This window comes from Halictus rubicundus, chromosome 10 (genome assembly GCF_050948215.1).
Source record: "Halictus rubicundus isolate RS-2024b chromosome 10, iyHalRubi1_principal, whole genome shotgun sequence".
NCBI classification, from domain to species: Eukaryota; Metazoa; Arthropoda; class Insecta; order Hymenoptera; family Halictidae; genus Halictus; species Halictus rubicundus.
In genome coordinates, this window is record NC_135158.1 from 823,785 (window position 1) to 836,164 (window position 12,380).

At 35.2% G+C, this 12,380-nt stretch overlaps 1 protein-coding gene across 1 annotated transcript; it reads right to left on the reverse strand.

Annotated features, from left to right (window-relative positions):
- Positions 1–310: 310 nt before the first annotated feature.
- Positions 311–6,060, reverse strand: LOC143358108 (uncharacterized). Its single transcript, XM_076795010.1, has 4 exons — positions 5,842–6,060; positions 3,514–3,798; positions 3,306–3,409; positions 311–499 (listed from the first exon to the last, which is right to left on the reverse strand). The coding sequence occupies exons 1-4, from the start codon at positions 6,044–6,046 to the stop codon at positions 311–313; spliced, it is 783 nt and encodes a 260-aa protein (XP_076651125.1). The 5' UTR covers positions 6,047–6,060.
- Between the last annotated feature and the right edge of the window lie 6,320 nt (positions 6,061–12,380).

Here is a 12,380-nt window from a genome sequence, read left to right on the forward strand (position 1 = left end):
TCAAGTGTCTACGTCGTTTTCCCTTCTTGGGTTCTACGACGACGAAAAGTCAAACCATCATCGGAACGTTTCTAAGACTGCGTTCTCTTAGAGACTTACGGCAATTGCTTTCGCGTACAAGAATCAACTTATAGCGAAACGTATTATTTACGAACACTAAAAACTATCAACATCATACTCTAAATACCATTTCAGTGGTTTCCTAAGTTTCAAATACATATCGAATACTAATTTAGTAACTGATATTTTAAGTTACAATTCTCCTCCACACTCGAAAGTATGATGATATAGGTGGTATAGTCGATGTAGTTTAAGTTGATATTGTTGGTGTAGCTGATACAGTTGGTGTAGCTGACATAGTTGGTGTAGTCGATATAGTTGGCACAGTTGGTATAGTTGATATAGTTGGTATAGTTGTTGTAGTTGTACCATTTGGATTATTTGGTCTAACTACAATACAAGGCTCCACTTCTGGTGTTATTCGACCAAATCCGCCATACTATAGATAGAAAACATACTATAATAGTATTAAGTATTAAGTATTAAACTACAAGCTACTAAAAAATCATGTTTTCATCGTGTGTTTATACCGGGTGTTCGACTACAGGTGGGAGAGAATTTAAGGGTTGGTTCTCCAAGACAATATAAGATGAAAATGAAAAATAAAAAAATTCCGATTGCGACTTAATTTTTTAGTTATTATCAATTAAAAATCCGCCTAAAATGCGACATGCCGACCAACAGAGGTGTATGTTGCTTACGTCATGAAGGCGCGCGACAGTCACGTATCAAGTGGCAGATACCCCGTGTACCACGCAAGAAATCACCTAGCAAGAATTCGGCGTGTCCGATTAGGTCATTCCACACACATTTTCGGTTCTAGCCAAATTATTGGCTAAAGTGTGTGACGTCAAAGCCTAACATTGGGCGCGAGCGAGGAACCTCTTTGATATGTGATTGTCGCGCGCCTTTATGACGTAAGCAATGTACACCTCTGTTGATCGGGTTGCCGCATTTTAGGCGGATGTTTAATTGATAATAACTAAAAAATGAAGCTGAAATCGCAATTTTTTAACCCTTCATTTTTGTCTTATACCGCCATGGAGAACCACCCCTAAAATTTTCTCCCACCTGGAGTCGAACACCCTATGTAATATAGATATAACAATACACGCCAAAATTATTAATAGAGTGCATAAAAATAAATAAAAAGTATTTTATTGAACTTTTAAAGATCGTAACAATGGCGTTTTATTTTTACACGAAATCTGTATCAGTTGTTTTTTCCGCACATTGGTATTGAAATCAATCAAGTTTCTAAAATATGTTGCAGAAAGTATTTGAAATGGTTCGATTAAATTACAAATACCTCCAAAATGGCAATTTATAATGATTTTCATAAATGCTATTGTTTAGAGTAAGCATTGAAGTTTTAGGCTTACTACTTGTTCACGATTAAATAATAAAGATCTCATCTTCAAGTTACTTAATAAATATTTTTACTTAAGTTACTTAACAATTCTGTTCAATTAAATTTTGTATTAGATGGATTTCACTGATGAAGCATATCTAATTCATGTGCCAAAGGTGAGAAAAATAACAGCAAAAAGGATCATCCAAACAGGACCCAATATTAGAAACCCATTTTTAATTTGTGTACTTACATGTTTACTGTACTCTTGAGAAGGTTGCAAAAATATAAGGTACTACTATGACCACAATTACTATGACCACCTTGAATAGTTTCGTTATTTATAATAATATGTAAAAATGATATACACAAAATTTCCATGATATAGTGGGGATAATGTTGTGATGCAAACATTTTTTACATGAGCGAAGGGGTTTCGGAGATTTCAATGGCACCTTGATTTCTGTAAAAGGAATGAACCACTTTTGTATCGACAATCGATAGAGTATTAAATTCTGCGTGAAAATGTATTGACCTTTATATGTTTTACATCTAATAGTTAACGAGATATTATCGAAATAAATTTCCATGTGTACTCACCGTATTCAAGTTGAAGGACATACTATGTTCAAGCACACACTAGTTTCCAGGTAATGTGGGCACGTATTGAAAATTATTTCGTATAATATCGTTAACTATTAGCTCTAGGACATATGAAGGTCAATACATTTTTACATAGAATTTTATACTCTATCGATTCCCAATACAACGGTGGTTCATTCCATTTAAAGAAAGTAAGGTGACATTGAAATCTTCAAAACGCCCTCGCACGTATCATGCAAATTTGGTATATATTTATTTTTGGTATATCATTTTTTCATATTACTGTAAATAACGGAAATATTCAAAATGGTCAAAGTTATTGGTCCACACAGGTCCATACAGTGAAACCGGGTTATACGTCGCCTAGACTTCTAAGTTAGCCGATGTCGAAATGTCCCTACTACCGCGGGGAATATGTATTTACCTTGTGAGGGGCCGAGAAGCTCGGCAGCCGTCGCCGCCGAGAAATGTGAACATGACATGGGTTTACTTGTGTAATGATCACTGAAAGTTAGTTCCCATTACCATTATATTAACGGAAGATTAGTGTAAATATGATCCGAATGATATCGCGTTTGGTATAATTTTAATAAAAAAATTTCACAATTGTATTGGTGAAAGTCTCGGAAAAACATAATTAATAATAAAAAAGTTTCAGTTTTGATTTAAAGGCCTGAGCTCACGTCAGTCTTTCATCTTTCCCGAACGTTTCGACTCTCCGCGTCTCTTTCTTTCCTATACGTTGTCCTTCTTTGCGTCCGAAATTTGAATCATTCATTATACATTAAAACATGGATCGAACTTTAATATAAGTGGTCGGAAATGGGTGTCATATTAGGCAATTATATTTTGCATACGCATACGTAGCTGGTCCGGAGAGTCGATTCGGATTTGTGTTTGTATTTGAAATAAATTGTATGTAGCTATGTACTGGCAGTCAAATATATGTATACATATAGTTATGAAAATCTACGTATAAGACGCTACTATTAGTCATAAATATAGACTCCGGATCTTTATACAAAATAAAAAATTTGTGCATCAATTTTAAGGCTCGGAAGCTAAGTGGAAAATACTTTCATTGGTAATTTTATAGTGAAAATTATATATTAACACTTAAATTCTTTTAATCTTTTCACTGTTTTAAATTGCACCTAATTATTTTTGTCATAAGTGCATAAAATCCGGAGTCTAGTTACTAAAATACGTAGAAAAAGTTCAAATTGGTTGGACAGTCTCATTAAGAAGTACTTAACATGCAGGTAGAATTATTTTGAATACGAGAACTTACTGGATTGCAAGGCCATTGATATGGATACTGGCATATTGAATATTTCGGACGACAGTAGCATGGAATCCAAGTAATAAAATAACACGGACAATCCTGTGGGTTATCTAATTAACAAAAACTAGTTATCCCAAGAATATTGGACATATTACAATTGATGTACAACATGCTCGACTTGAAGAACATTAAGGGAAAACGAGATATTACTTACCATTTATTATCTTAGAACTGGTACCAGTTGGGGTAGAACTGGTATTGTAATGGTTATGAACGTGAATATGATTAGTAACGTTAACGACAACTGGAGTACCTTTCTTTTCAGCAACTTTAGTGCAATTTCCGGAACTGCATTCCAAACCATATAAGGCTTCACTCATACTAATCACACGGCGTGTATACTTCGCCGGTATTAGCATGCAATGTTGACAACTTACTTCACAGTCTCCTCTTTTCTTCTTTATACATTCCGCCACACACAGCTCCATGCAATTATGATCTTAATGAGATATAGGTGTTACTGTTCGCAATACGTCACGTTTACTTATTTTGTGAAATATAAAATTTTCAGTTACGGTGTAGGAAAATATTAATTGACTAACAGAACTGTAAAGTACATATTTTTTTTATACCGTATACAAAATTCTAAGGGTTTTAGCGGTAAATACTTAGATATGGTAAAATTCAAAAGTTTCGATCAACTTCCTATTTTCCTACATCATATCGTTCATGCACTGCCTCACTGACATAAAAAAATCACGATTCTAGGAGAAGCGAGTTTGAATATTCTGACCTGCTGTAACTTTAGGTAAAAGAAAAACTAACTAATTGTCAAATTTTGTAATAATATCACATTAAAATCTAAAAATTGGTATAATAACGTTGAATATTCATACAAGCATAATAATGTACTTATTCTAATTTATTCTGATTTATGACGATGTTGATGCGAAATTCACTGTTCAATTAAAAGATATTTCGTACGTGATAAGTAGTTACAATCAAACAAGATATTTAAGAAGAGTCATGTATATTATACCATCAATAAAGTTACAGGTTCAAATAATTCATTATTAATGATAAAGAAAAGCAGGACATTATAATTTTGACAGCAGTATTATAATGGTGTTGGACATTTTTTAATGAGAATATAAGAGAAATATTTTATAATTCTTAGAATAATATTATTGACATATTTTTGAAAAAATCGAATTTGAATGATATTCATAAGAAGGTCACTGTAATCGTCTATGAACAATCTTTCAGAATATAGGTAAACAAATTTTGCAAGTTTTGTCTGATGCATTTTTTTCAATCATCAATTACAAGCGAGATATACAGGTGACTTGTTTTAAATGCTCCGTCCTGTATTACATGTATACATATAAAATGTGTATGCATTACATATATTTACATTATTGTATTATGTTACTAATGTATTAATATATATATATATACATTCGCTGCAGAAAGTATGTTGTCAAGTTTCAAAAATGAAGTTTCTCGCTTGTGAAACAAGAAATTCAAGTTGCATAGAGTAAACAATTTTTAGATATTCACGCGCAGAAAGTATGTACGCAAAGGAGTAATTTAGGAAAAACATAAAATTTGGAACGACAGAAAATAGACTTGTTGCTAGTATGAAGTTTCATATCCTCGGTCGTTTATAATCTTCTGGAGTCTCTTCGGCAGAAAATGTAAAAAGTAAAAAGTATTTTACTAATTTATTAGTTGAATTTTGCTCTATTTTAGATCGCGCTTTTGATAATGATATTGGAAACAAAATTTTATTACTTTCACAGTGTTTGCTAATGTTTCCTATTCAGATGGTCTCGTAAATGCTGAATAGGGTTGAGATCGACATTTTGAGCCTCCCAATGCATCATATTAATGTTATTTTAATTGAAATATTGCGTTGCAACTTTATTGGTATGTTTAGGATTGTAGTCCTGTTGTAGAATAAACAAGTCCTTGCTCTTAATTTACTCAACTGATAAGTATAAAATATCTACATATCCCTCTCCAAATGTCCATATATCAACAAAGACGAATTATGTACAGGGTGGTCAGTACCTGTTAGTACAACCAGAAAGGGGGTGATTAGCAGGACCGATTTCTCGAATTCCCACCTCTTGTTTTCTAAATGTTAAAATTGCGACTTGTTCTTTTTCACTAAGATTACTGCCACGTGGCATCATATTAAATAACAAAGATTCTTGTTCAGCACAGATACGATATGAAAATCACTGAAGTATTATAATCAGAGTAAAATACAGCCGATAAGTACATGTCAAATTACTTTTAGCACGGCACTAAATAACGTTTCTACAGTAAATTCATATGTTCCACATTACCAGCGCACACCTACTGTTTATACCACCTTAGGAAACACTCACAAAACCTTTTGAACATTCTGATGATACGCGGTTTGTCTACAACAACGGAAAGCATAAAAGAACAAATTTTGGAGCGTGTCAACATATTTTTCACAGCGAGTGTATATGTATATTGATAGTATAGTTTTGAGGATATTATGCCAAACCTATATCATCAATAATATGGTGCCTTTTCAGTCGCCTCAAGCACTCTGTAAAAGTGACGGAATTCGAGAGTTTGCAGTCCTGGAGAAGTTTTACTATGTCGGATGAAATTCGTTTAGATGCTGCGGTCGGGTTGGTGATAACGACGTTAATAAACGTGCCGAAACCGACGAAAATTATGACTAAAAACAACACTCGCGGATCCATCCTGAGACGTTTAACAGAACAATAGACAATTGCAACGCAGAACCTCTTTTATACTCATTTTATCTACAGGCGTATATAAAAATCGAAAACTCAAGTGTTCGACTTTTATTTTACGGTGATAGAGGCAATTGAGAACACAAAGCCCCGTCACTGTCACGACAAACTTGCACTACTTGTCATATGTACTACAGAAGTAAATGAGAAAGTCTCAAAATGTTTTTAAAAATCGTCGACAACCAGCTGTCATGAATAAGTGAATTGGAATATGGAAAAAAGTTTTACTTTTTCCGATGAGAAACATGTTAATATAGATCAGCTTCATGACTTAAATTATCATTCTTATGCTTTGGAAAACCAGAAATCACACTACAAAACTAAGAAATAGGTAGCGAAAGTATTTTGATATAGGGAGCAATAAACTACCATCGAGAAACCATTGTAAACGTTATTCATAAAGAAATGAATAGTAGAATAGACAGAGACACCTGCAACGAACAACTGTCAGAATATGTGCATAATACAGTTAAAGTTTTTTTTCTAATACGATAACGTATCTTTATATGAAGCAAAGATAGTCAAAGATTAGAGTGATGACCGAATATACAATGACTAATGCAGGTCCCGGTCGTTGCCATATTGTTCCAGACATGTGACTTTGCAGGAATTTGTTAAAACGGTATCGGTGAGAATGAGAAGTAGGCCGTGCGAGAGAGAGAGAGAGAGAGAGAGAGAGAGAGAGAGAGAGAGAGAGAGAGAGATAAAAATAAGTTGGCTAGTATCGTATCAAGCGGACGCTTCCTACAATTGGTGCGGATAACTCCTGGTCATATCCGGACATACCTTATACATTCCGCGACAATACTACAAGTAGACTACAGATTTTAAAAATTTAAGAGTGGAAGATATTTGTATTTGGCTCCTGCTTCTTACAATCAATGAAGAAAATTTTTATTTTCCATAAAGATCCGCAGTCTAACAATAAGACACTGTACATATAAAATCATACAAATCAGTGTTACACAGAGAAATTTCTTTTCATTGTGTACGCGTTAGACTTTATTTCAGAAGACTTTTTTCAACACCATATAGTATTATGTTTAGTACCACATCTTCTCTGTCCAAGTATTTCTCTAACCTTTTTATCATTTCTTTCTCTTCTTGTTCCGCGGTCGCCAGAATTACTGTCGTCCGCGCGTGCAATATTGTACATAATAGTAAAAAAAAATAAATAGGAAAAAAATTAAATTAAACCGTAGTGGACGCGATTTATATATGTATGTGTTTTAGAGGGCAAACTACGTTCTTGGATATTTTCATCTTCTTCCAAGATATTAAGCAAAAATCGTTGTGTGCCTGTTTAACTATTTAAAAAATAGTACGCAGTTTCTCATAAAAAACGCGAGTAATCGTCTAAAAACACTAATTTTAGGAGAAAGACGAGTCATCTTAATGCACGCATTGAATTCTCTACTGATAGCATGATTGATAACAGTATAAATCGATGTGAAAACAGATCTCAGAATAATGTAGTGAACAATAAAGAGTTCATATTAAATCTCCGTCACTGATCTCTATTCTCTAAACTCTAATCTATTGATTTTACGCATTTATTTATTAAAAAAAATGAGTAGATCAAATCTAAAACAGCCGAATTAAGAGAAACGAAGATTACCAATATATTTTAACGTATTTAAGTCATTGAATGAGGACATAAATTTCTCTTCGTTTCCAATTTCTGGCAATTGACGAAAAAAAATCTATTTTGTATAAAAATTCGTTGTTTACTATTTACAAAAAGTTAAGAAACTTGAACGTGGCGTGTGTACAAAAGTAGTTAAAAAATATGGTGTTGCAAAATGAACCATTGTCAACGTCAAAAATCATGTCATTAAAAAATATTTTTTGTTAGAACAAGCGCGAACAACAGATACTTCAACAAGTCGAAAAGCTTTAACATAGGAATGAAAAAATACCTATAGGTCGGTCAATTTTATATGAAAAAGACCCGAATGAAAAGTTGAAAAAGATCCAAATTTGAAATTGCATCAATTTTATTTCAACCTGTCTTAAACATCATAAATGCATGTTGTTCTATTAACTATGTAAGTATTTTATTTCATTTTAAAAACGTACACTTGTGTGCTTCATTATTTTGAAGCTATGACGAGCATATTCGACAAAAGCAGAGTAAAATTGAAATAACTTCTAATAAAATGACAAAATTTTCTAGTTGTTTTTCTAAGAAACTCATAATTAAATTATAAAATTGTACTATTTTATAAAATATATATATATATATATATATATATATATATATATATCATTACAATTGATAACAATTTAATAATTCGTTATGAAAAACCCGTTCGCCTGAGTAGTTACCATCAGAGAGGAAATGAGAGTGCACACTTGCCAGCTCCTGTACATCGACGATAGACTGCCAATAAGCCTGCAGCCAAGGTCGCATATGCGAGCCGAGCTCGGGTCGAGTCGAGTCGAGTACTCGTACCGATGCGAGCTATCCGCACCGATGCGACCTGCTCGCAACGAAGCGAACGGCTCGCACCGAAGAGAGCGGCTCGAAATAAAATCAGGCGTAAAATGACATGATTCGAGTTACAGCGGGAAGATCAGCACATCCATATTATCGATATACGAAATTGTATTCGTAATAACGGACGTCATTTTGAAATATTAACTCGTTAATAAAACGTTAATAAAAAATGTCGATATCCACTGCTTCAGCAAGTAAACATAAGAGTTTATGTAAACACAAATAGAGATATTCATAATACGTTCGTACGCTGCGTCGACGAAATGCCAGTTCATTATCATTTTGTATTATTGTTATAACTCCTTAATAAAACATTGAAGAGCATATGTTCATATAACATTTTTTTCTTACTTTTGCGTGTAGAACACGCTGGCAAAGATCTGAGGTCTACGTTCAACACTCGTCATACTTTCTGTTTAGTTAATATTTTAATGTTTGTAAAAAGTTTACCGATTTTCATCTCGAAATCTTTTTTCAATTTGCAAATGTTGAAGTAGGTATGTAAATTCGGTGCATAACTAATACAAAAAACAATATTATTTTATACTTAATTAAATATTACAATTCCTTATGTGATTTATTTCAATGAGAAGCACAAATACTTGTAGAAGATTTCACGAAAACACAAGAAGATATATTTAGATTAAAATTCTTGCACAATTTTATTATTCACGGAAGTATACTAATAGTACAAACTATAATATACATATGCATATACGTATTAACTGTTTACCATTTATGCACTATTTGCATGTTTATTTATACAGTAAGCAGCAAAACTGATTACACACTATTTGAAACAACATAATTTTTGTAAAATTAGATCAAATGACTTTAATGTTATTGAGAGGTTAGAAGGATTAGTTTATTAGACGAGGTGTAAAAAATTTTTGAAAAAAATTTAAATTGTTCGGAATCGTGAAAGAAATAGGAAAAATTGGTTTTTTCATCTTTTTTATCTGAGCCTGTATTGAAAAATTAAAAAATGCTGAAAATTTCATGGATATTGGTTACTTCGTTTACGAGTTATAAACGATTAAAAGTGCGATTTTTAGTCGAAAATCGTAAAAAATGGCAAGTTTCCCACTTTTAACCGTTTATAACTCGTAAACGAAGTAACCAATATCCATGAAATTTTCAGCATGAATATAATTTATTCGAGTCAATAGAACACATTTTTTAATTTTTCAATACAGGCTCAGATAAAAAAGCTGAAAAAACCAATTTTCCCGATTTCTTTCACGATTCCGACCAATTCAAATTTTTTTCAAAAATTTTTGACACCTCATCTAATAAAGTAATCCTTCTAACTTCTCAAAAACATTCAAGTCATTTGATCTAATTTTTAAAAAGTTATTGCTGTATATGCTCCTTACTGTATATTAAATCCAGAGTTAGCCGACTATTTAGGTAAATGAAGGTAATTAATGAAAGGTGACACATATTTAATTACAATATGATAAATAATTTAATCACAAATAGATAAATAACAATGATGATGATAACAATAGTAATAACAAAAATGACAATAAAAATAACACTAACACTAACAATAACAATAACAATAATACACTAATATTAATGATACGTGCACACAATCTCGCAAACAGAAAAAGCAGTCACAATTATTACAATAATTTAACTCTACGCAAAAATACTAATCATTTTTTTCGCGTGCAGGTGGAAAACGTTCCCTCGTTCCTCCGTTGTCTTTGGCGCTATTTCCGGTCGAGTCCGTTTGATCTTCGCCGCAAGGTTATCGTCAGCGTAGTACGCTGGAGTCGGTGCCTCCTCTTTTCTCGTATTCTGGAAAATAATAATAATTTTAATAATAATAACAATAATAATGCTCTAAAAATAATAACAATATAAATGATAAAAGTGATACGAGATTTTGCAGTACAAACTATGGTTTCTTATTGGCTGATAAGAAACACACCTGTTCTACTTTTTCCGACAATAGTGATGTTCTTCTTTCTTTAGGTTTTTTATATTTAATTGCAAATGCATGCAATAATTCGATTGCTTCTTCGATCGATTCGATTGATGGCATCTTTGATAACTAATTAAAAAAAAGTTGTTACATTTAGGCGTTAAGGGGAGGGAACCGAACCTGACCAGGGCAAGCTCCGAATGCCCCGACACAATAATGATCGTCACGCTATGAAAGAACGAACGGCCGCTAGAGGAAGCTAAATAGTAACATTTCTGTCCAGTAGGGGAGCTAGGAACGTTTTCCAAAGTTCAGTATCGAGCAACACACTGTATTGGTAAAACAGAGGAAGAGAGAATGTACGGACGTACAACAACGTGGATGGCGCTGTCGTAGCTTCGTTCGAATAGCCGTGCCGCGGCACACTCACACACCGCCTGATCAGCGTGTACGTGTGCCGACGGCGATCGCAAGGGTCAGGGATGCCTGGAAATATTTCCCAATAATGCAGTCACGGGACTTGTCAATGGTGAAAAGAGCTAGATGAAAGTTCTATCTAGGGTGGAAAGGTCCTCAGAAGTCGTACTTTTGCATCATTGAGAAACGGTTAGCAATATTCGGCAGCACGTCGTTTCTCAGGGAGGCTATGGGAACTGACATGGCGGCACACTCACACACCGCCTGGTCGGCGTGTACGTGTGCCGACGGCGATCGCAAGGGTCCGGGATGCCTGGAAATATATCCCAATAATGCAGCGACGGGACTTTTCCATAGTGAAAAGAGCTAGATAAAGGTTCAATCTAGGGTGAAAAGGTCCTCAGAAGTCCTACTTTTGCGTCATCGAGAAATGATTAGCTATATTCGGCAGCATGTTGTCCGCCAGAGAGGCCCGTAGGAGCATGAGCGGCGCGACAACGTGGATGGCGCTGTCGTAGCTTCGTTCGAATAGCCGTGCCGTGGCACACTCACACACCGCCTGATCAGCGTGTACGTGTGACGACGGCGATCGCAAGGGTCAGGGATGCCTGGAAATATTTCCCAATAATGCAGTCACGGGACTTGTCAATGGTGAAAAGAGCTAGATGAAAGTTCTATCTAGGGTGGAAAGGTCCTCAGAAGTCGTACTTTTGCATCATCGAGAAATGGTTAGCAATATTCGGCAGCACGTCGTTTCTCAGGGAGGCTATGGGAACTGACATGGCGGCACACTCACACACCGCCTGGTCGGCGTGTACGTGTGCCGACGGCGATCGCAAGGGTCCGGGATGCCTGGAAATATATCCCAATAATGCAGCGACGGGACTTTTCCATAGTGAAAAGAGCTAGATAAAGGTTCAATCTAGGGTGAAAAGGTCCTCAGAAGTCCTACTTTTGCGTCATCGAGAAATGATTAGCTATATTCGGCAGCATGTTGTCCGCCAGAGAGGCCTGTAGGAGCATGAGCGGCGCGACAACGTGGATGGCGCTGTCGTAGCTTCGTTCGAATAGCCGTGCCGTGGCACACTCACACACCGCCTGATCAGCGTGTACGTGTGACGACGGCGATCGCAAGGGTCAGGGATGCCTGGAAATATTTCCCAATAATGCAGTCACGGGACTTGTCAATGGTGAAAAGAGCTAGATGAAAGTTCTATCTAGGGTGGAAAGGTCCTCAGAAGTCGTACTTTTGCATCATCGAGAAATGGTTAGCAATATTCGGCAGCACGTCGTTTCTCAGGGAGGCTATGGGAACTGACATGGCGGCGCACTCACACACCGCCTGGTCGGCGTGTACGTGTGCCTACGAGGGCTGGAAGGGTCTGGAATTCCGCAACCCATTTCTCTATAATACAGGGATGTGAATTTTC

What these genes read in the sequence shown, in the direction of transcription:
- LOC143358108 (XM_076795010.1), bottom strand. Translation starts at nt 6,046, where the DNA reads ATGGATCCGCGAGTGTTGTTTTTAGTCATAATTTTCGTCGGTTTCGGC. An exon ending in CCATATTATTGATGATATAG is followed by an intron (nt 3,799 to 5,841) that starts GTTTGGCATAAT and finishes TATCTCATTAAG; the next exon opens with ATCATAATTGCATGGAGCTG. An exon ending in CAGTTCTAAGATAATAAATG is followed by an intron (nt 3,410 to 3,513) that starts GTAAGTAATATC and finishes TTTGTTAATTAG; the next exon opens with ATAACCCACAGGATTGTCCG.